We start from the raw sequence: 25,436 nt of genomic DNA on the forward strand, positions 1-25,436 counted from the left end.
GTCGCCTGCATTGGCAGGGGCATTCCTAACCACTGCGCCACCAGGGAAGTCCCTATTTTAGGTATTTTTGAGCCCTCACCTTACTTGACTACCTAGTGGTGTTGAACTGGAAATTGCGTCTCACCCTGGCTTCTGTGACGCCGTGCTCCCCTGCCTTTCCTTCTCTCTCTCACTGTCTTTTGCAGGCTCTTTCTCTTCTACCTGAGGGTTCCTCACAGTTCAGTCCTAGGTACTCTACTCTTTTTATGCTTGCACTCTCTCCCTGTACGCTGGTGATCCCCAAATATACATGGCCAACCCTGACCGCTCTTCTGGGCTCCAGACCCAAACATGCCCCGAGTGTGTCTCCCCTTGACTCTCTCATAGATCACACAAGCCCAGCATTTCCAAACCTGAATTAATATTCCCCCACCCAAATCTGCTTTTTCAGTTTATCACAGTTTTGTGTATTACAAATTCTGCTCTCATTTGATCTGAGAAATATTTCTATTTAATTTTCAGGAATTACTTTTTAGACATGTTTGAAGTTTCTACTCATGGTGTACTACTCATCTCTCTGTATATTTGTTAATTTAATAATTCAGCAAATGTTTATTGAGTACCTACTATGTGCCAGGTATTGTACTAGACCCTAGAAATATGGTGGTGAAAGAAACAAATTCCTTGCCCTCATGAGCCTAGATTTTAGAAGTATTCATCATTACCTCATATAATTATTTCTAGATTGTAATTTGCTAAACTAAATTGTATACTGGATAAAATTGATTTATTTTAGAAACCTTAACAATCTTTTATATGATAATGAGCACTATACAAATTTGATACTTTTACTGATATGTTCTTTTCTCAACCACATAATTTCACAAATCCCTTGTAATTCTGAGAATAAAAGAAGACATTTCTAAATATCTGCACACTGATATATGTTTTTCATAAGGTTTTTTGAGAATACAGTTCAGCAAACATTTGTTGAGTTCTTACTGTGAGTCAGTCTGCTAGGTATTGGATATATGGTTTTAACATTGAAGACTTTAAAGGCATTTTTCTAAAAAAGGGCATCTGTTCTTATTTATAAGAAAATAATGTCAAAGTGATACATTCATGTGTTATTAATTACCCTATACTTAACTATAGTATATGCATTCTGTGTTTTCATAATTTAACATTGAGCATTTGAAAAAATTCACAACAGGTTATTAACATGAATCCTCAGGTAGATAAATAAAACTAGAAGAAAAATAACATCCCAACATTTAAAACAGAGGTAGCTAAGTTAATTATAACTCACTGACATGGTAGCTGTACTTAAAAGGAAAAGGCCTGTGCATTTTTCTTTCCAGAAAATAGAAAAATGCAATCTTTGCTCAGATAATGTTATTCATTAATTAATTCTTTGAACATAGAAGAGGCATTTTAAGTGTAGTGGAAAGAACACATATTGAAGTTAGAGGATCTTTTTCGGTTCTCCACTTCCTGGCTGTGTGACACTGGGCAAGTCACTTAGTCATTAACCCCTCTCAGTCTTGGTTTCTTCATCTGTAAAATAATATTTGTCATATCGAATTTATATAATTTTCATATGGATGCAATGAGTTAATGCTCATGAAAGTACTTTTTTAAAGTGTAAAGCACAATGTAAATATCAGTTTCCACTGGAAGAGGTACTATTCAGATTTCAGATGACTATGAGTAAAATTAAAACATACAAATGAGAATCTTAAGTTATTCTCCCATAATTTTCTTATTTGTAGGAAAGTTTTAAATTACATCTTTGTCTAATAAATGCCTAGTTTTTAAGGATTCTGCTGTTACAGTGTGCATGTCTCAAGATGCCTAGGTGAGGTTCAGGATCCATAAAGAGTGTGTTTGCATGAGGAGTCCGACAAGCCAACTGTCTAAGGCAGCTTTTTAGTTTTGTCCATCTCCCTTCCTGATGGATCCGTAGTGACTGACATCTATTCACGATTCTGTTCATTTGCATGTGCTCCTGAAGAGCCTGTTAAGTCTGTCAGTAAGTCCTATCAGTCATTTGCCAAAATCATGACTCTGGGATAATTCTAGTTATTTTAAGGTAAATATTGAGATGGAAGTGCTGGGAAAGTAGGAGACCTAGAAACCAGTCAGAGGGTTCTTCTATGGCCCCTGTTTTTCCTCTACTCAAACAATATTACACAATATTCAGTTACTAATACCTACGCTTTGGCCATTTGTAAAGGTTTTGTCCACGAGATATCAGAGCAGATCCCCTGCCCTTGGACAGGAGGAGGGGGAGGGAGGTAGAGATGGCTTTGTCCTCAGGCGCCTCACAGATCCTTTTATAACTTTTCTTATGGGAGAAATTATTGGCTCAGGTAAGATTTATTCATATACTATTTCTTATCTTAAGGCAGGCTGAGTGCACAAGTTCAGTGGGCAGGTTTTATGTAAATTATGTCACAGGGCTAGCGGGGACAACTTTTGAATTGAGATTCTTTTCAGAGAAACTTCTACTGTAAATTCCATTTGTTCAAATTATGTTAAATATACTTTTAATTTACTTGAAAACAATATTTAGCCATCATATTCTATATTAATATAGGATATATTAATCTATAAACAATATATAAACCTATAAATAGATTATTTTAATCTATTTTCTAAGTGTCAGGGACTTTCAAACCCATAAGGGGAATTTAGCAAGAGACACCCTGGAATACTAACATTGCATAAATGTGATTAATAAATGTTTATACTTTCCAAATTTCTTTTTAAATGTTTTATATTATACAATATTTCAAATGTAATAAAAATACAGCAAATGATATAGCAGATTCTGTGCACCCACTATTCACATATACAGTTATGGACAATTTGTGGTTTTTTCCCATTCATTCAGCAAATATTGAGAGAACATCTACTGTGATCCAGGCACTGTTCTATCTAGGTGTTGGAATCCAGCAATTAACAAAATAGACAAAAATTTCCCCCCTAGGCAGATAATAACAAATAAACAAGTAAAATATGTATGGACTATGTTAGATAATGGTAATTGACACAAAGACAAGTACAGTAGGAAAGAGAGATAGGAAGTAGCAGGGTGAGAGCAGCTTGGACTTTTAAATCAGGTGATCAGGAAAGGCTTCACTAAGAAGGTGACAGTTGAGTCAAGACTTGAAGCAAGTGAGAGAGCATGAGCCATATCAATATCCAGGAAAGAGATTTCTAGGTCGAGGGATCAGCCAGTGTTGAGGCCCTCGGGTGGGAATATGCCTGGGCTGTTTGTGAACAAAAAGGAGGTAAGTGGGTGTGTAGAGTGAGTGAGGATAGAGTAGTGGGAAAGAAGGATGTGGAGGTGGTCATCTGGAGGAAGGACTGTGCAGATCGTGCAGGGCATGGGAGACCACTGTAAGGACTATGGGTCCTCCGTGTGAAACGGGAGCCACTGGAGAGCTTTACGTAGAAGATGACAAGGCCTGAGTTATCTAAAAAGATTCTGTTTGCCAAGCATGATGGTCCTGTAGTGGGACAAATCTGGAAACTTGGAGACCAGTTAGGAAGCTGTTGCATTAACCCCAACAAGAGATGGCATTGATTTAGACCATGGGGTAGCAGAGGAGGTTGGAAGACATAGTCAGATTTTAGATATATTTTGACATTAGCGCTAATGAAATTTCCTGATGGCTTGAATATAGGGTGTGAGAGAACAAGAGGAATCAACAGTAGCTCCAAGGTTTGGGGCCAGAACAGCTGGAGGGATGAAGTTGCTGTCAACTAATATGCCGATGGGGAGGTTTTGGGTGGCTGGAGGAGTGCAGTTGAACCAGTTGAGTCTGAGATGTCTGTTAGACATACAGAGATGTTTAATAGGCAGTAGGATATATAAATGTGGAATTTGGGAGAGAAGTCTCATCTAGAGATAGGAATTTGGAATTTGCCAATATATAAGTAGTATTTAAAATCATGAATGAGAATACCAACAGAGTTAAGTATAGATAGAAAAGAAAAAACGACAAAGGTATAAACTCTAGTTATTCCAACATTAAGAGAGTCAAGAGAGGAAGATAAACCAGCAAAGGAGACTGAGAAAAAGGGATGAGGAGGTTGGGAAGAAAACAGGCAAGTGTGTTGTCCCCGGAAGCTAAGTGAAGAAGTGTTTCAGGGATGAAAAATGATCAACTATATCAAATACTGTTGTTAGGTCAAGTAAGACACGGACTGAAAATTGAGCATTGGCTCAATTTAAACCTAAGAAGAGAGAGACTGGGGATAGATATATTGTCAGCCACGAATATAGAAAAAATGGTTTTCTTAAAACCACATTTAGCAGCACAGGTGCAGGCAAAGAGTGGATGGTGGATTGAATTTAATCTTGTTTTAGTATCCTTACTTTATATATTACATCCATAAACAATATATACTGTTAGCTTGTGTTTCTAAAATGTACATAAATGGCATATTATATTGCAGATTGTTTTTTATTTGACTTATTTTTAAAATTTATTCAAGCTGATAAATAGGAATCTGTTTCATTCATTTTTGCTGCTCTATAATATTCTTTTATATGAATTATCTAGTTTATTTATCCATTCTGCTTCTGAGGTACATTGGTTTCTTGTTTTCTCTATCACAGTGTTGCAATTTTTTTCTGATGTTATTGGTTTGTTGGAGTTCTTTAAATATTCCAGCTACCCATCCTTGATAATTATGCACTTTGTGAATTTCTTTTTTAGATCTTTTACTTGTCTTTAATGTGATTAATGGTGTTTTTGCCATTATCAGATTTGACATTTTAATATAATCAAATTTACCACTCTTAAGATTTATATTCTTTGAATCTTTAAAAAAATTTTAAATTGTGGCAAAATACACATAATGTAAAAATTATCATCTGAATCGTTTTTAAGTGTACAGTTCAGTAGTGTTAACTGTATTCACATTTTTTATGCAGCAGATCTCTAGAACTTTTTCATCTTGCAAAACTAAACTCTGTACCCATTGAACAACAACTCCCCATCTTCCCCTCCTCCTAGCCCCTGGCAACCACCATTCCTCTTTCTGTTTCTATGAGTTTGACTATTTTAGATACCTAATATACGTGGAATCATGCAGGATTTATCTTTTTGTGACTACTTACTTCAGTTAGGATAATGTCCTCAGTGTTTATCCATGTTGTGGCATGAGACAGGATTTCCATCTTTTTATAAGACTGAATAATATTTCATTGTATGTATGTACCACATTTTGTTTATCCATTCATCCACTGATGGACACTTGAGTTGCTTTTACTTATTGGCTGTTGTGAATAATGCTGCAGTGAACGTGAGTGTACACGTATCTCTTTGAGGTCATTCTTTCAATTCTTTTGCATATATGCCCAGAAGTGGAATTGCTGGATCATGTGACAATTCTATTTTTAATTTTTTGAGGAACCTTCATACTGTTTTCCATAGAAGCTGCACCATTTTACATTCCCATTAACAGAGCACAAGTGTTCCAATTTCTCCACATCCTCACCTATACTTGTTATTTCTGCTTTTTTGATTGTGGCCCTCCTAATGAGCATGAAGTGATATCTCATAGTTTTAATTTGCATTTCTGTAATGACTAGTGATGTTGAGTCATCTTTTTATATGCTTATTAGCCATTTGTATACCATCTTTGGACGAATGTGTATTGAAGTCCTTTGCCTATTTTTTAATCAAATTTATTTGCTTTTTTGTTGTTGAGTTGTAGGAGTTCTTTATGTATTCTGGATATTAACCCCCTATCAGATATATGGTTTGCAAACTTTTTCTCCCATTCTGTAGGTTGTCTTTTTACTTTGCTTGTTTCCTTTGATGCAAGGAAGTTTTAAATTTTTTTTTTTTTTTTTTTTTTTGCGTTACGTGGGCTTCTCACTGTTGTGGGCTCTCCCGGAGCACAGGCTCTGGACGCGCAGGCTCAGTGGCCATGGCTCACGGGCCTAGCCGCTCCACGGCATGTGGGATCTTCCCAGACCGGGGCACGAACCCGTGTCCCCTGCATCGGCAGGTGGACTCTCAACCACTGCGTCACCAGGGAAGCCTGGAAGTTTTAAATTTTAATGTCGACCCATTTGTCTGTTTTTGCTTTTGTTGCTGTGCTTTTGGTGTCAGACCCAAGAAATCACTGCCAAATCCAGCGTCATGAAGCTTTCCCCCTATGTTTTCTTCTAGTAGTTTTATAGTTTTAGGTTTTACATTTAGATCTTCAGTTCACTTTGAGTTAATTTTTGTATTTGGGGTAAGGTAAGATCCAACTTTATTTTTGTGTGTGTATGAATATTCAGTTTTCTCAGCATCATTCGTTGAAGAGCCTGTCCTTTCCCCATTGGCACCCTTGTCAAAGATCATTTGACCATGTGCATAAAGATTTATTTCTGAGCTCTTTACTCTGTTCCATTAGTCTGTATGTTTGTCTTTATTTAAGTCAAAAATGTTCTGATTGCTGTAGTTTTGTAATACGTTTTGAAATCAGGAAGTGTGAGACCTCCAACTTTGTTCTTCTTTTTCAAGATTGTTTTGGCTATTAAGGGTCCTTTGAGATTCCATATGTATTTTAAGATTTTTTTTCTATTTGTACAAAAAGGTTATTGGGATTTTGATAGGGATTATGTTGACTCTCTAGATCACTTTGGGTAGTGTGGACGTTTTAACAATATTGTCTTCCAGTCCATGAGCATGGGGTGTCTTTCCATTTACTTGTGTCTTTTTAAATTTCTTTCATAATATTTTGTAATTTTTTTTTGGGGGGGTACGCGGGCCTCTCATTGTTGTGGCCTCTCCCATCGCGGAGCAACAGGCTCCAGATGCGCAGGCTCAGCGGCCATGGCTCACGGGCACAGCGGCTCTGCGGCATGTGGGATCTTCCTGGACCGGGGCACGAACCCGTGTCCCCTGCATCGGCAGGTGGACTCTCAACCACTGCTCCACCAGGGAAGCCCAATATTTTGTAATTTTAATTCTCCAAGTCTTTTGACCCCTTGGTCAAGTTAACTTCTAAGTATTTTATTATTTTTGATGCTTATTTTAAATGGGATTTTCCCCCCTTAATTTCCTTTTGGTATTGTTCATTGTTAGTGTATAGAAACATAACTAATTTTTTTTAATTAATTTTATTTATTTATTTTTGGCTGCATTGGGTCTTCATTGCTGCGCACGGGCTTTCTCGAGTTGCGGTGAGTGGGGGCTACTCTTCGTTGCGGTACACGTGCTTCACATTGTGGTGGCTTCTCTTGTTGCAGAGCATGCGCTCTAGGCGTGCAGGCTTCAGTAGTTGTGGTGCACGGGCTTAGTTGCTCCACGGCATGTGGGATCTTCCGGGACCAGGGCTCGAACCCTTGTCCCCTGCATTGGCAGGCAGATTCTTAACCACTGCACCAGCAGGGAAGTTCCATAACTAATTTTTGTATGTTAATTTTGTATCTTGTAATATTGCTGGTTCTCTTATTAGTTCTAACGGGTTTTTTGTGTGTGAAATCTTTAGGGTTTTTTACATATAAGATCATATTATCTGCAAGCAGACATAATCTTACTTCTTCCTTTCCAGTTTGGATGTCTTTTATTTCTTTTTCTTGCCTAACTGCTCTGGGTAAGACATTCAGCGCTATGTTGAATAGAAATGGTGAGAGGGCGCATCCTTACCTTGTTACTCATCTGAGAGGAAAGCTTTCAGTTTTTCACCATTGAGTATGATGTTTGCTGTGGGCTTTTCATACCTGGTTTTGTTATGTTGAGGTAGTTTCATTCTATTCCTAGCTTGTTGTTAAGTGCTTTCTTTTATCATGAAAAGGTATTGAATTTTGTCAAATGCTTTTTCTGTATCAGTTGAGATGATCATGTGGTTTTTGTCCTTCATTCTGTTAATGTGGTGTATTACATTGATTTTTTTGAATCTTGAACCGTTCTTTCATTCCAAGATCTCACTTGGTCATGGTGTATAATCCTTTTTATGTGCTGTTGAATTCAGTTTGCTAGCATTTTTTTTTTTTGGAAGAAAAATTAAGTCTTACTTATGTTTAAAACCAAACCACTAGGAAAATATATCACAGTCTTGAAATAGCAAACAGACAGGCTATATTATCGTTTCAAGTAATAAGTTGGTAAAAACACAACGAGGTCCTTGATAAAACGATAAGGTGCCAGAACTGGGGCGAGAACAACGCAGGTCGCAGAAGTGGTATTTGGTAATGAAGGGCTGTCCCGTTTTTTTGCTCTAAAGGAGTTACAGCTTGCCCCTGAGTTGCTCTCTTTTTCTCCTCTGACCTTCGTGTTGCCAAGGGATCGTTTCAACAGAGCTCTGTTATTACAGGGGGCAAAGTAAGCAATACTGGGTTTAGGCTTTCATTCTATTTTGTTTTATGAAAACCAGATTTTTCCAAAGCCAGTACTTCATAACTCTCTTTTTTTTTTATTTTTTATTTTTTAACGTCTTTATTGGGGTATAATTACTTTACAATGGTGTGTTAGCTTCTGCTTTATAACAAAGTGAATCAGTTATACATATACATATGTTCCCATATCTCTTCCCTCCTGCGTCTCATAACTCTCTTAATTAAGCAGCTAACATTCCCTTTCGCTGTTCATTCCTGAATACTAGCATATAGCACAGTCAAAATCCCCTTTCCCTTCAAGGGTGAGTGTCACTGCAAGATTGTCTTGTCTCTCTGCTGACTCTGCTGCCGACAGCCTCAGGGCTCATCATGGCTGCCAGTTAGAGGGAAGGTTCGGTTCCCCTACCAGTGTGATAGCGCTTCTTACATTTTGCAGCATCTCCAGGCTGAAAGATGTAATGTGTGAGAATTTTAAGAAATGCGCATCCACATCTTGATGGCCAGAAAGGACCCTTTCAAAGTTTTTATCCAAACTACCTCTCCCAACTCTACATCTTTAAAGTAACTTCATGCCCTTGTATATAAAACAAAACTGGGCTTCCCTGGTGGCACAGTGGTTGAGAGTCCTCCTGCCGATGCAGGGGACACAGGTTTGTGCCCCGGTCTGGGAAGATCCCACATGCCGCGGAGCGGCTGGGCCCGTGAGCCATGGCCGCTGAGCCTGCGCGTCCAGAGCCTGTGCTCCGCAACGGGAGAGGCCACAACAGTGAGAGGCCTGCGTACCACAAAAAAAAAAAAAACAACAAAAAACAAAACCAAGCAAAACAAATCCCCAGAAGCCCCCTTTCCCCTTCTAAATTAGTGACCTCCTGGATTTTGTTTTATTTCCAGTTTACGGAAAATGTTGTAGCGATCCTTCTGGCAAACAGGAGGCTGGCAACAAATAGAAACACCTCTCCTCACACTCCACCAGATCATAAGCAGGTCAGATGAACCTGCCAGCCTGTTGGTATCTGTCTACTAAGAGAATGTGGTACCTTGGAGGGCTCTGGTTTGCTACAAGGGAGACTCCCTGTTGCCAGGATAAGCCCTGGCCGCATGAAATTCAGGCTCACAAAAACTCTCCTGTGCTACCTCTGACCCAAATTTTAGCACCAGGTTTTTTCAGTTTCTAGGATTCAAACACAAAGGAACCAGTGTCCAGAGGCAAGTGACATAGGCCTTAAACTTGCTGCCATCCTTAATTTCCTCATTCATAAACTTTCCTTAGAAAACCCAAATCCCCATTCCTCTTTTTAAATAGATTCCTGCCTTCAGCCCCAATGGCCGATAGCAGACATCTGTTTCCCAGTGGATGAGAGAGACTCCTTCATCTTCTTGGTCATGGTTGGGATGAGGTTCATGTGGTCATCCACACACGTGGTCACGCAACTCTCCAGCTGCCGCTTCACCTGAAGCTCTTTACTCCCCGCATCTATTAAATCTTTAGCTTTGTTGTTGCAATGGATGGTGTACCCGGCCAGGCGGTCCTGGAACTTCTCCAACTCGCTGGTCACCAGGGCCTGGGCTTGAGCCAGAGGTGCATGGCAGTGCTCAATGCACTGGTGCACTTGCTGCATGGACACCTGGCTGTCCTCACAACAGCCGGCGCTGCACCGGAACATGAGGCCCTGAATCTTCCAGATGTTCTCTCTCCAGACTCTTCACCTTAGAGTCCACCGCCTCCTACACCCTGAGCTGCTACAGCTCCGCCATGGCCACCCCATGCTGCTCCCCACGGCACCGGCGCCCACATGGACTCCCGCGCAGGAGCCCACCCCCAGTTTGCTAGCATTTTGCTGAGGACTTTTACATCAGTTTTCATCAAGAATATTGGGCTGTATTTTCTTTTCTTGTAGTATCTTTCCCTGGCTTTGGTATCAGGGTAATGTTGGTCTCATAAAATTAGTTTGGAAGTGTTCTCTTCAGTTTTTTAGGGAAAGTTTGAGGAGGAATGGTCCTACTACTTCTTTAAATGTTTTTTAAGAATGTCCAGTAAGCCATCTGGTCCTGGCCTTTTCTTTGTTGGGAGATTTCTGATTACTAATTCAGTGTCCTTACTGATGAAGAGTCTGTTCAAATTTTCTATTCATGATTCAGTCCTGGTAGATTGTATGTTTCTAGGAATTTATCCATTCGAAATTATTCAATTTGTTGGTATATAATTTAGTTTCTTTAAGGTCTTCTCTTTAATTTCTGATTTTAGTTGAATCTTCTCTCTCTTTTTCTTAATCTAGCCAAGAGTTTGTCAGTTTTGTTTATCTTTTCAAAAATCTAAGTTTTGCTAATTTTTTTCTGTTGTTCTGTTTCATTTATTTCTGCTTCAATCTTTATCATTTCTTTCCTTCTGCTAACTTTTGGTTTAGTTTATTCTTCTTTTTCTAGTTCCTTGAGGTGTAAAGTTAAGTTGTTGATTTCTTTGAATCTTTTAAAATGAAATCCATTCCTGTCTCAATGAACTAAGATATTCTCTTTTGTTTTCTTTTCGAAATTAGCATATTGAAATCTTCAATTTATTAGAAATTAATTTATATGTGTGAGGTGGGGATCTTATTTTTTTCTCTTTTTATATAGATAACCCAGTTGACTGAACTATTCATTGAATAGTCAGTTAATCCCTTCCCTACTGATTTGAAAAGCAACTTTGTCATATGCCAAATTCCTATGCATGCTTGTGGGTCTACTTCTAGGCTCTTCATTCAATTCCTTTTGTCGCCTTGCCTCTCCCTGAGTCAAAACTGAAAAATCTGAAGGGTCATAGCCTTACGGTATGTCTTTAATCTGGAAAGGTGAGATGTTTCCCCTCTTCACTTTTTTTTTTTTTCTGCGGTACGCGGGCCTCTCACTGTTGTGGCCTCTCCCGTTGCGGAGCACAGGCTCTGGATGCACAGGCTCAGCGGCCATGGCTCACGGGCCCAGCCACTCCGTGGCATGCGGGATCCTCCCGGACTGGGGCACAAACCCGTGTCCCCTGCATCGGCAGGCGGACTCTCAACCACTGCGCCACCAGGGAAGCCCTCCCCTCTTCACTCTTATCCCGTCATTCTCTCCTTATTTCCCCTGACCTTCCTCCTGCCTCTTCACTGTCTTTGCTATTCTTGATCTTTTGTTCCTCATTGTGTATTGAATTTATAAATTAATTTGGAGAAAACTGTGATCTTTGGATATTGAATCTAACAACACAAATTTGCATAAATATTCATATTTTCCCATTTATTTCCTTGTCTTTTATGTCTTTCAATAATATTTTCTAATTTTTGTAATGATTTATACATATATTATTAGATTTATTTCTGTTAACTTATTTTGTTCCTATTGACAAAAATTAGAATATCTGTTTTTCTTGGCAAAGCATAGGAATGTTGTTGATCTTGTACATAGCAATATTGGTGAATTCATATTAGTTCCACTAATTTGCAGGTTCACTTGGATTTTTTATGTAGATGACTATATTAAAAGAAAAATCAGAACTAGTATTTGTAAGTAATGATGGCTTTGTATCTTTTTGATTCTCATACTTTTTATTTTGTGTGTGTTTGGGGATGTGTGGTTTGGTTTGGTTTTGTTGCTCTGTCTACTAAGTTTTATATGTATATATCCTTGCTTTTTACTTTAAGGCCATGTGTTTTAGGTTTTAGCCATTTAGTATGGTATCTGCTCTAGGTTTTTGATAGATAAATTATATTCTTAGTATATTGATACAAGGAAATTCTTATGGTTTTTTCTTTAATCACCTAGTGGTGTGTGTTACATTAATAGGTTTTTTCTTTTTCAATGTTAAGCCATCTTTCAATTCTTGGAATAAACTTTACTTTCTGTGACATATATTTTTAATATATTGCTGGATTTTGTTTGCTAATATTTTATTTAAGATTTTATTGTCTAAGTTGACCTGTAATTTTCCTTTCTAATATTGTATTTGTCTGATTTTGGCATCATGATTATACTAACATCATGAAAGTAATTTGGAATAGTTTATATAAGATAGTTCCTCTGAAGGTTTCCTCTGAATGCACTTCTAGCTATCAGCGTGTATTTTTTTCTTCTTTTTCCCTTCTAGGTGCATATGAGTGGCTTTTCAAATACTGATTTAATTTTTTAAAAATATTTATAGTTATATGCAAGTTTTCAATTTTTTCTTGAGTCAGTGTTGGTAAGTTATGTTCTTATAGAAAATGTTATATTTTTGTTTTTAAATTCTTTGGCATCATATTATTCATAGAAGTGCTTTAGTTTTTAATCTGTATTGTAACTGTAGTAATGTTTCCTTTTAAATGACTAATATTGCTGAATTGTAACTTTCCTCCTCTTGCTCAATTTGCTAGAGATTTCTCCATTTTATTAGTCTTTTTCCAGAAACAGCTTTTATCAAGCCTCTCAATTTTTCTATTTCTTTGATGATCTTCCTTTATTACTTCATTCCTTTTACTTTCTGTTAGTTTCTTTTGTATTCTTTTATTAAACTTTTGAGTTGGACATCCAGCTCACTAATATTTAATCATTCTATTTTAATAAAACTGAATTTCTAAGAACAGCTTTAGATGTATCTCGCAAGTTATAATATATAGCATTTTTACTGTTATTTATTGTGGTTTTTTACCTTGGGCCATGAATTATTTAAAAATGGGTTTTTAAAAATTTAAAAATGGGTTCTTAAGTTTTCATGTATATAGGATTTTTGAGCTACCTTTTTGTAAATTTTTAGTTTTATTGCTTTCTGTTTGGACAAGAAAACATATATGGTTTTATTTCTGTGGTTTTTGAGATTTGCTTTGTGACCTATTATTTGGTTAACTTTTGTAAATGTGCCATGAATACTTGAAAAGACTGTATAGTCATTCTCTAACTGTTAGATATCAAATTTTATATATTTTCATGAACATCATGCATATCTTCCATAGCTTCACCAATTATTTTCCTGCTTGATCAGTCAGTTATAAAAGAGGTATGTTAGTGCCCACTATGATTGCGGATTTGTCCGTTTCTTCTTGGAAATCTCACCATTTTTGCTTTAGGTGGTTTAAGGTTCTTCAAAAATATTTGATTGTGTTAGTCTTAGAATAGTGTTATTTTCTAGTGAAATGTTCCTTTTATTATTATGTAGTGACCCTGCTTAATTTTAATAATTTTTTTTGCCTTAAAGTTCATTTTCCTGCTATTAATAAAGATATTCCAGCTTTCTGTTGGTTAATGCTGGTCTGATATATCTTTTTCTATCTCTTTACTTTCAATATTTCTTTGTTATTATGTTTTAGGTGTGCCTTTTGTAAATAACATATAACTGGATTTTGTTTTTGATCCAGAGAGTTTCTATCTTTTAACTGGTGAGTTAAATCTGTATATTATGACTGCTGATATAGTTTTATTTATTTCTCATATCTTGCTGTGTGTTTCTCTTTATCATAATTTCTCTTTGCTTTTTTCCCCTTCTTTCCTCTCTTCTATTTAAATGATTAAGATTTCTTTATTTCATTTTTCCAGTTGTCTAGAAGTTATATATATTCTATATCTGTTCTTTGAGTGGTTATTACCCTGAAATTTTTAACTTATGCAGGCATACCTTGGAGTTATTGTGGGTTCAGTTTCAGACCGCCACAGTAAAGCAAGTCACATGAACTTTTTGGTTTCCCAGTGCATATAAAGGTTATGTCTATGCTAAACTGCAGTCTATTAAGTATGCTATAAATAGCATTATGTCTTAAAAAAAGTGCATACCTTAATTTAAAAATACTTTATTGCTAAAAATGCTAACCACCACCTGAGCCTTCAGTGAATCATAATCTTTTAGCTGGTGGAGGATCTTGCCTCCATGTTGGTGGCTGCTGACTGATCAGGGTGGTGGTTGCTGAAGGTTGGGCTCATTGTGGCCATTTCTTAAAATAAGACAACAATGAAGTTTGTCGCATCAGTTGACTCTTCATTTTACAAATGATTTCTCTGTAGCATGCAATGCTGTCTGGTAGCATTTTACCCAGAATAGAACTTTCAAAACTGGAAACCTCTTAAATCCTGACACTGCTTGATAAACTAAATTTATGTAACATTCTAAATCCTTTATTGTCATTTCAACAATATTCACAGCATCTTCACCAAGAGTAGATTTCATCTCAAGAAACCACTTTCTTTGCTCATCCCTAAGAAGCAGCTCGCCATCTGTTAAAATATTATCATAAAATTGCAGCAATTCAGTCACATCTTCAGGCTCCACTTCTAATTCTAATTCTTTTGCTTTTTCTACCATATCTGCAGATACTTCCTCCACTGAAGTCTTGAACCCCTCAAAGTCCCCCCAGGAGAGTTGGAATCAACTTTTTTCAAACTCCCGTTAATGTTGGTATTTTAACCACTTCCCATGAATCACAGATGTTCTCAATGGCACCTAGAATGGTGGATCCTTTCCAGAAAAATTTCAGTTTACTTTGCCCAGATCCATCAAAGGAATCACTTGTCTATGGCACCTATAGCCTTAAATGTATTTCTTAAATAATAAGGCTTGAAAGTTGAAATTACTCCTTGATCCATGGGCTGCAGAATGTATTAGCAGGCATGAAAATAACATTAATCTCATTGTATATCTCCATCAGAGCTGTTGGATGACAAGGTGCATGGTCAATGAGCAGTAATATTTTGAAAGGAATCTTATTTTCTGAGCAGTAGATCTTAAAACAGTAGGCTTAAAATACTCTATAAACCATGTTATAAGCAGATGTGCTGTCATCTAGGCTTTGTTGTTTCATTTAAAAAGCACAGGCAGAGTAGATTTAGCATAATACTTAATGGTCCTAGGATTTTCAGAATGGTAAATGAGCACTGGCTTCAACTTAAAGTCACCAAATGCATTAGCCCCTAACAAGAGAGTCAGCCTATCCTTTGAAGCTTTGATGCCAGGCACTGACTTCTCCTCTCCAGCTAGAAAAGTCCTAGGTGGCATCTTCTTCCAGTAGAAGGCTGTTTTGTCTACATTGCAAATCTGTTGTTTAGTGTAGCCACCTTCATTCATTACCTTAGCTAGATCTTCTGGATACCTTGCTGCAACTTTTATGTCAGCACCTGCTGCTTCACCTTGCACTTTTATGTTATGCAGACAGCTTCTTTCCTTAAACCTCCTGAGCCAACCTTTGCTAGCTTCACCTTTGCAGCTTCCTCGTCTCTCTCAGGACTTCATAGACTTGAAGAGAGTTAGGGCCTTGCTCTGGATTAGGCTTTGACTTGAGAGAATGTTGTAGCTGGTTTGATCTATCCAGACTACTAAAACTTTCTCCATATCAGCAATAAGGCTATCTCGCTTTCTTATCATTCATGTGTTCACTGGAGCAGCACTTTTAATTTCCTTCAAGAACTTTTCCTTTGCATTCACAGTTTGGCTAACTGTTTGGTGCAAGAGACCTACCTTTCGGCCTTCTTGGCTTTTGACAAGCCTTTCTCTCTAAGCTTAGTCATTTTTAGTTTTTGATTTAAAGTGAGAGCTGTGTGACTCTTCCTTTCACTTGAACACATAAGGGTCATTGTAGGGTTATTAATTGGCCTAATTTCTATATTGTTGTGTCTCAGGGAATAGGGGAGCCCGAGGAAAGGGAGAGAGATGGGGGAACAGCCAGTTGGTCTCAGATCACATATAACATTTATCGATTTAAGTTTGCTGTCTTATATGGGCCCAGTTCATGGCACCCCAAAACAATTACAATAGTAACATCAAAGATTACTGATCACAGGTTAGCACAACAAATATAATAATAATGAAAAAGTTGGAAATATTGCGAGAATTACCAAACTATAACACAGAGACAAGAAGTGAGCAAATGCTGTTGGAAAAAATGGTACCAATAGACTTGCTCGTCGCAAGGTTGCCACAATCTTCAATCTGTAAAAAGCACAGTATCTGTGAAACACAGATAAACACACAATAAAGCAAAGCACAGTAAAACGAAGTATGCCTGTACCCCGACTTAACAGAGTCTAAAATTAACAATTATGTCTATGATTGTCATGACCACTACAAGAATATTAGAATGTTTTAGCTTCAGTTATCCGTCTCGTTTTATATGTTATTGTTACTTATTATTTTAGTCCCATCTTGTGTTGTATTTCCCAGATTAATTATGTGTAATTATTATTTTCATTTTATAAATTCAAAACTTGTTTAGATTTTCTCACATGTTTACCTGTTTTCTCTGCTCACTACTGCTTTTTACATCTTACTCTTTTCTTGTGAGTTCAGTTTATTTCTGAAGTGCATCCTTTAGATGTCTTTTTAAACAAGGATCAGTGAATAGTAAACTCTATCTTTGTCTTAAAATGCCTTTATTTTGCCTTGCATATTCAGTGATAATTTAGCTGGATATGAACATACCTAGGAATGGACTAGGTTTTTGTCTTTGGTATCTTTTTATTGTAAAATAAAACACAAAAACAAAATGAAAGTATGGCTTAGTGAGTTATTACTATAAAGCAAACACTCTTATAACCACCACTCAAGTTAAAAAATAGAAATTTGCTACCCATGGGTATATTTTTATTTAGTCTGCTTGGGACTCTCGCAACATTCAGGATAATTTTCTCAAATATGTCTTATACTTCACAGATTCTCTTTAGTTGTGTCTAATCTGTTTAGTCTGCCTATTTTTATTGTATTTTTTCATTTATACAGTTCTATTGTATTCTTTTTCATATCTTTCTAGTTTTTTCTATGCTGCTATATTGTTTTATGGATATTTTCCTTTCTTTATGTCTTTCATCTTTTACAACATACTAGGCCTTTTCTAGATTGCTCTTCTAGTATTTCAAGTAATTCTTCTGTTTTATTTGCACAGTATAGTTCACTAATTTGTAATTTCGAGACTCCAGTGCTTTATCTGTGTGAATCCTGAGGCAGCTAAGTAGTGGGAATTCCTCTGGTTCTGTCATATGTTCCAGAGTGTCACCATGTTGGACCAGATTTTCTCACTTTCCCATACTATGGAGGAAAGAGTAAATTTAGGTCCCAAATCTACAAGAGCCACAAGCCTAGGGATTTGATTCCACAAGAGGAACATTTATTTGTTTGTTTTTAAATCTAGGGCTCAGACAGAAACAAACCTGTGCTACTGGGTGAATTTATTTTTTCTAGACTTTGCTTTCACTGAGGGTTCAGCTTCCTTAGATTCCAAGGTTTACACAAGAGTAGTAATTCCAGTCCACCTCTTTAGAGCCGAGGGCCTCATCTTTTGTCCTTATAAAAGTATTGAAATTCAAGCTTCTGGATTGCTAGGATCTGAAACAACTTCCCTTCCTTTCCTTTGTGCTGCCGCGGCCCAGGTCCTATGGGTACCTCTGGTTTTCAGCATCCTCTTTGTGGCTGCCACCTAGGGATTCTCCTTTCTGTCTTGGGAGCATAGACTTGGATGATTAGCAATGCAGTATTTCTTCTTAAAAATCTAACATTTGGATATTTGTTGTGAGATTTGTCAAAATTGAGATGGGAAAAAATACAGAATGGGGGAATAAAAATTTCTTTGGTAATTTTACATTTAACTCACAAATTTATCTATATATTATAAGCAGATAAGATCAAGATAAAACATTGGCAAATAAAAGCTAGGCATGATTTAATCTCGTGTTTATTGAGAAATGCCTGAGGGTTTGGCAGTTGAGTTCCTATTTGGATTCTTCCTTAGAAGGAAACCAGTTTTTTGTCCAGTGTTACCTGTTCTTTCTCTCTAAGGCACAGTGAAGCCTCCTTGATCAGCTGATACTTAAACACAAGAATACTCCGTATTATGTGCCAGGATGGTGCACACACCGCTTTTACTATTTTCACGTTCAATTAAATTCTCCTTCACAATCTTTTAACACTGTAGTGTTTAATAAGTAATGTTGCTTATAAAATAGTATGGACTTAACTGCAAAATTGGCTGATTGCCTGTCTCCTTGAGAAAAATACTAATTTTTAATAAATAAACAATAATCATAATAGTTCAGCTATGCTAGCCTAGCCTTTTTATATCATAGTTCATAACCTATTACCTTGAAATCTTTTTTGTCCCCACCAGAGACCTTCCCCTATCATACTTCATCAGTTTGTCTTCTGGGTACAATTATTTGAAAGGCATTCTGCATACATTCTAGATCAGTGGTCCCCAATCCCCAGGCCCCTGACGGGTACCTGTCCGCTGCCTGTTAGGAATTGGGCCACACGGCAGGAGGTGAGTGGCGAGTGAGCAAAACTTCATCTGCCACTCCCCATTGCTTGCATTGCTGCCTGAACCATCCCCCCATTCCCCCCCTTCCCCTGGTCCATGGAAAAATTGTCTTCCATGAAATCGGTCCCTGGTGCCGAAAAGGTTGGGGACCACTGCTCTAGATAACATGAATCTTCCTAAGCTGATAAACACAAATTCAAAAGTTAAAATTGGGGCTATTTTTTACAATAGAAGATATAAACTCTTAGGAAATTGAGACTGACACACTAAAAGTTAGAATTCGGAGGGAGTAACACTTCCATTTGGGGCAGAGGAAGAGGAAGCAGATACAGAATTGCAAGAGGCTAAAATGGCAGTGTTTTAAAATAACAGAGAGACTTAAGAAATACTTTGTCTTTGTTTACTATTATTCCTCAGGGATTGGAACTTCCCAACACTTAAGCTTAATTTTGCTGACTCTTGGAATTTTTATAAATTAAATAATTATCTCAATTATTTATTAATGTAGACACTACCTATGTCCCTCCCTCCTCCCCCCAAAAAAACAGAGAAGCTAAAATGAATTTTAAAAAAGCTCAGAATTCACACGGAGAAGGTAGAAGAAATATCTTTGAGGACTTAATGTGGTTCTGAGCTTCCTGTATGTCAAGACAATGGAGAACTGAACTACATCGTTGCATAATTCTCATTGTCAGATAAAGAAAAAAAAGAGACATGGAAAGTGGTGGTGACTATCAGATCTTTCCCACAGTAATCAATAAGATCCATATGTTTCTTACTGGTTTTACACTAAACTTATGAATATCTAGTATTTTGAAGAAGAGAGTGCGGATTTTCATGACTTTCAAGTTGTAAAATTTAAGCATTGTCACATACTTAAAAGAAAATATGCATTATTCCAAAGTGGCTTGTAACACAGATATGCCTATAAATAGAAATGAAAATTTGTATGTACTAAAAAGTCTAGTTTTCTAAATAAATAAAAATCTAGAGAAGCAATAAATCAAAACTTGTGATCTTTTTACTCATAAACCATTTTGGAGAATTATTTTTATTTTCTTTCAATATATCTAAACTTGATTTAGGATATGTTTTAAAGGTATCTTTTAAGATGAGATCAAATGACACATAGAAAAGAAACTTATGGTTACCAAAGGGGAAAGGGGGAGGAGGGATAAATTTGGAAGTTGGGGTTAACAGATACATACTACTGTACGTAAAATAGATAAACTACAAGGACCTACTATATAGCACAGGGATCTGTATTCAATATCTTGTAATAACCATTATAATGGAAAAGAACCTAAAAAAGAATATATATATATATGTATATATATATAACCAAATCACTTTGCTGTATACCTGAAACATTGTGAATCAACTATACTTCAATAAATTAATTAATTTTAACTAGAACAGTTGACTGGAATTCACAAAGAAAGATGAGATCAAATGATAAATACTATGACTTAGCAATTTTTCTGTGTTTCTTTATGTCAGCTATATAATGATTTTTGCTTAATATCCTATAAAGGGCTGTTGCATAATAAATAGTGTATTAACTACAAACACTACATATTTAGTTTTATGAAGCTTGGGAATTTTTTTTTTAGCTTTTCAAACTATGACCAGGCTTTACTTCATACACATTCTTTTTTCTTTGTTTTGTTTTGTTTTTGATATATATATACTTTTTTTTTAATTTGAGTATAATTGCTTTACAATTTGTGTTAGTTTCTGCTGTAGAACAAAGTGAATCAGCTATATGTATACATACATCCCCTCCCTCTGGAGCCTCCCTCCCACTCCCCCTATCCCACTAAAAAGTAATTTTGGAGTATTTCTTTTTTAATAATTCAGTGAAGAAATGAATGCTTCCTAAGCATTCACGTATTTTTTTCAATCTAAACATGTCTAACAAAATGTTTAAAATTATTCATTACTTTTTATATGCAAATTTATATGAAATCAATTTTATTTAGCCTTAATCGTTCCAGTAGTTTGATACAAAATTAGCATTTGGTACTGAAGTGATGAAGCAGAGAGATAATGACATTTGATATATGGTTTATCATAGCTGTTCAATGAGATTATTCTGCCAGATAACAAGAAAGAAAATTTTCTACAGATCTAAGCATAACTGGATTATTTCTTTTACTTTCTAGGGGAACAGTAATCTTTCAATATATATATAGTACATAAAAAGAAAGAAGTGAGTCATAAACCATATTAATTTTATTTTTCTTTATATAAAATTATTGAGCTGTATATATCATAAATAAGTAGTTTTAATACATTTGTTATCACAGGGTTTAAATAAATTCATTACATTCATTATCTGTGGGCTGAACTTTCAGCCAATAAAACTAGGGACTTCTACCACTTCTGTAACATTGCTAGGGTAGTGTCCTTTATGTTTAAAGCTGGTAAATAAGAAGAATGCTTATTTTTCTTGAAACCTTGCTGGTAGAAGAAGAATCAAGTGTAAATTGAAAAGCTTCCTCTAAAATAGTTTTGTTAAATATTTTAATGGCACCAAAGTGCCTTTAAAATTTTAGATATAGCCATATGAATGTACATTGTTAAAGAAGAATTATTTTTCCCCTGTTTAATATATCTGCATAACAATTCATATATTTTTTTCTCCTTATTACATTGAGATATGACACAGTTGGTCATTTTTTAATTATGTAATTTTTTAAGATTAATTTTAAGGCTGATATATTAAATTAGCCCTTTTAAATGTTCTACAAAAGAGAAACAACTGTCTTTAAGAGGCAGTATTTTTTTTAAAAGACAGTTCTGCTCATCATCACTTAAACCCACCATCGGCAGTGCCAAACTTAAACATGATGGTAAGATTGGAAAAATTCTTTTCATCCGTTTTCATCTTTGGGTTCCCTGTTTCCCTTCTTAGTATTTGATCTTCCTTTCTCCTTCAGGTTTCCTAATGTTTTCCCAATCTTGCCGATCTGGAAATAAAGTCATTCATACTACTAGGACTAATGGCACTTACAAGAACAGTTAAAGAAATCAGTGATTGAAATATATACACACACAGAAAAAAAGAAGAGCGAATGAGTGGATTCATTAATGGATGGATGGATGGTTGGACGGACGGACGGATGGATGATAGTAGAGTTTCAGGGCTTAAAAAGTTTACCCGTTTACCTCATACTGTATAGGTGTGTATATATAGGTCTGCCTGGTGAGAAGAAGGTCTGTCAAGTAGCTTCTGCCACTACTTTGCTACTGTGGTGTATCTCAGCACTGCCGTGTAGTATTAACTCTCTCTTCTTGTCACTTGTCATACGAGCTTAAAATCGAATCCCTTTTTCTTTGTTTGATTGTTTGTTTAAGGCTGAAAGAGCATATTCCTTTTGTGGAACTATTGAATACATGGCACCAGATATTGTCAGAGGGGGAGATTCAGGACATGACAAGGTATGTTCTATTTTTGACACTTCCTGATATATCGCTATAAAATGTATATTAAGAATCCTAGTTTAGCACTTGTGTTTGTTTTTGTTTAATTTGTGGACAAAGACTTCTAGACAGGTGCACAAATAAATCCTCTTTTGCAACCCAGAGCTCATTGTTCAGTATGAGTTTTGATACAGATAAGAAGGAACATGATACCTAAGAGAGTCAAGTGATGGGGGTGTATTGATAAACATAAAGATTGCTTCCAGGACTATAGAACTGATAATTTCCCTCATATCTTAAGCTTTTAAATTATCAGCTGTATTGATTTAGTACTCTAATTTTAACGTTGACATGAAACAAAGATGGCTTCTTTTTTTAGGCTTTTATCTTGGACAGAGTGTCTGGATAATTTTAAAAGGTATTGGCATATCCCAATGATCTGTACTGTTCTAGGGTGTGATGGCTTAGGTGAATATGATTTGAACCTAATACATTTTTAGAGGGTGTCAAATTCAGAACCAGGCAGATCCATCTCCTGACCCTAAACATGGTCCTAAAGTAAATCGCTTGAGGAAATTGGATCCCAAAGATTACAGGTGGGGAATTTTGAAGTGTGTCCATATTTCATTGGAGATCAAAGAAGCCTAACTAAAAGAATTGTGGGCTGACTCACATGATAACTTCTTTTTGAAAGGGCTGTTTTATCTTTAAAGATTATGAGTTTGGAGGAACTAAGGTGATTGGCAGTGGAAAGAATCAGAACATGTGAAATTCCTTAAAAATTTATTGACTTAAATAACTTTGTCTGTGTTACACATAATAAAAAAAAAAACCTTTACAAAAAAAAAGAAAAACAATCTTAGTTAATAACCTAGGCCCTCTTTTTGGTGTTATCTTCATTTTTTTAACCTTTCCTTTGCTTTGTATACACGAACATATTATGATATCTAGTGTTTTGGAGGAAAAAAGATAATGGAAAGGTTAGGACATTCTAGATTTCCCTTTTTTCAGGTTTTGTTGATGAGGATAATATTTTGTTTTATAGAATAATACTCTTGTTAAAGGAAATCTCAAAATCGACTAATTCTTCAAATAATAATTTTTATTTTATTTCCGTTAAAAGTATCACGTCTTGGGCTTCCCTGGTGGCGCAGTGGTTGAGAGTCCGCCTGCCGATGCAGGGGACACGGGTTCGTTCCCCGGTCTGGGAAGATCCCACATGCCGCGGAGCGGCTAGGCCCGTGAGCCATGGCCGCTGAGCCTGCGCGTCTGGGGCCTGTGCTCCGCAACGGGAGAGGCCACAACACTGAGAGGCCCGCGTACCGCAAAAAAAAAAAAAAAAAGTATCATGTCTTGAGCAAAGCATCCGTTGTAACCCTGTTTAAAACAGAAATCACCCTTTGTCTGTTGTATGTGACCTGGCCTTTTAGGACACACCTGGGCCACAGTACAATGCAGAGGTGTCATGAATGCAAAAACAGTGCACATTGTCCCCATTGGAGTCATGCTGAATGACTATGGACAGTGCTTATTGGCATTATTGATTTTTGCTAGAGAAACATATGGAAACTATTTCACCTTCAGTCAATAATTTGCTTTGTAAGAGATCCTTAAAAAGGGAGTCTCTCATATTTTCTTATTCTTAATTTTTGCTTTTAACTTTGTAGTGATATTGGAAACTTTGTTGATTACCTCTTCAACAGAAAAAAACCATTGTGACAATCCTTGGAGAAAGAAAACAGTTCTGCATTCAAGATAGTCTGTTTGTTTTCCTAAGCCTTCTAAAAAACTCAGTCTTTTCCCTCCTCACTTCCCTTTGTATGTGCAAATGAAGATTGTAGATGAGGCTTTCTAAGTAGTTATAAAATCGAGGTCACGTATTTTTTCTTCTTGTATTAAAGATTTGTTCAGTTCTTTCTTAACACTTTTGCTTTATTAATAACGTTCTCCAAATAAGGAATTCTGACTAGTTTTTTGCTCCTCATCTCCCCATCTTCCTCATCCCCTTTCAAAATCTCACATATACAGTAGGAATATCTTTTTTTTTTTTGGCTGCCTCGGGTCTTAGTTGTGGCATGCGGGATATTCATTGAGGCATGTGGGATCATTTGTTGCGGCGCGGGCTCTTCATTGTGGCGCACGGGCTTCTCTCTAGTTGTGGCGTGTGGGGTTTTTTTTTCTCTCTCTAGTTGTGGTGCAGGCTCCAGAGTGCATGAGTTCTGTAGTTTGCAGCACGTGAGCTCAGTAGTTGTGGCACATGTGCTTAGTTGCCCTGTGGCATGTGGGATCTTAGTTCCCTGACCAGGGATTGAACCCACGTCCCCCTGCATTGGAAGGCGGATTCTTCACCACTGGACCACCAGGGAAGTCCCCAGTAGGAATATCATAACAGTGGAGAATCGGTGGTCTCCTTGCTAATGACTAATCATGCATTTATGAGCCCTTAGGAGTTCTTCAAGTTTGTGTGGTATTGGTTTCAGTCCATGACTAGGAATCTGATTATAGATCTGTATTAATTTACAAGCATGGTTCAAATCCAACGTTCTAAGGGTCCTGACTCAGCTGGCAGTAAAGCTGCTTGTATAAATAAAAGAATTGAATTACTGATTTAGTTTCTATGTTATTGTTATGTATTTTCTTTAAAATAACTCTAGGCTCACAAACTTTACATCATCTCTCTGAAATCTTGGCTCTGAAATTTGGAAGCAGAGAGTTTAAAATTTTAGCACCAGTTAATTTCTCATTGCTGTAAGCTCATATATCCAACAATTATTGAAATCTTGATTTGCCTAATTGTAAAGGAACTAATTTTCAATATATCAAGATTCTTTAAATTCTGTATAATTTGCTACGCTCTCAGTTCAGGTAACTGCTTTTATAAATTGTTTTCCAACGTAGATCACATTTTATTTTATATTATTTTCAGTCTTTCCATACCTCCCAGAAAGTGAAGACTGCTAGATTTATGTGATTGGTTCCATAAGAGGAATTGATATAGGTGGTTATGAAAAAATAACATCTTTTGATGGGATTTTTTTCATTTTTGTTCTTTGGCTTTAAGAAATTTCATATTTATTGGAGCTGAATAGTTAATAAAAATGCTGATTGGTATGTTTTTCCCCCTATCCTAAGTCCAAAGATTTTACTTACTTAAAATTTTTTCAATTTATTTAAAATTTAAAAATTTTTTTGGGGGTAGGGAGGGATGGGTTGGGAGTTTGGGGTTAGCAGATGCAAATTGCTATATACAGAATGGATAAACAACAAGGTCCTACTGTATAGCACAGGGAACTATATTTAATATCCTGTGATAAACCAAATAGAAAAGAATATTAAAAAATTTATATATATATATCTCAATCACTTTGCTGTATAGCAGAAATTAACATAACATTGTAAGTCAACCATACTTTAATTTAAAAAAATTTTTTTTTAATTAGCCTAAGTAAAACCATTACTGGTTT

At 36.4% G+C, this 25,436-nt stretch overlaps 1 protein-coding gene, 1 non-coding gene and 1 pseudogene across 4 annotated transcripts in view; 2 read left to right on the forward strand and 1 right to left on the reverse strand.

The window, feature by feature from the left end:
* The window catches only part of RPS6KA5 (ribosomal protein S6 kinase A5), a 182,359-nt gene that overhangs the window by 114,911 nt on the left and 42,012 nt on the right, over window positions 1-25,436 (forward strand). For all 3 annotated transcript variants that reach the window (XM_060169782.1, XM_060169939.1, XM_060169854.1), the window contains one exon: window positions 21,907-21,990. In XM_060169782.1, the coding sequence (XP_060025765.1) occupies window positions 21,907-21,990 (84 nt within the window). The remainder of the gene's footprint in view (window positions 1-21,906; window positions 21,991-25,436) is intronic.
* On the reverse strand, window positions 9,643-10,084 carry LOC132517176 (protein FAM136A-like; annotated as a pseudogene).
* Window positions 22,055-22,181, forward strand: LOC132506308 (small nucleolar RNA SNORA40). Its single transcript, XR_009535772.1, has one exon. It is a non-coding gene; the product is annotated as a small nucleolar RNA SNORA40 (small nucleolar RNA).

This window comes from Lagenorhynchus albirostris, chromosome 1 (genome assembly GCF_949774975.1).
Source record: "Lagenorhynchus albirostris chromosome 1, mLagAlb1.1, whole genome shotgun sequence".
NCBI lineage: Eukaryota > Metazoa > Chordata > Mammalia > Artiodactyla > Delphinidae > Lagenorhynchus > Lagenorhynchus albirostris.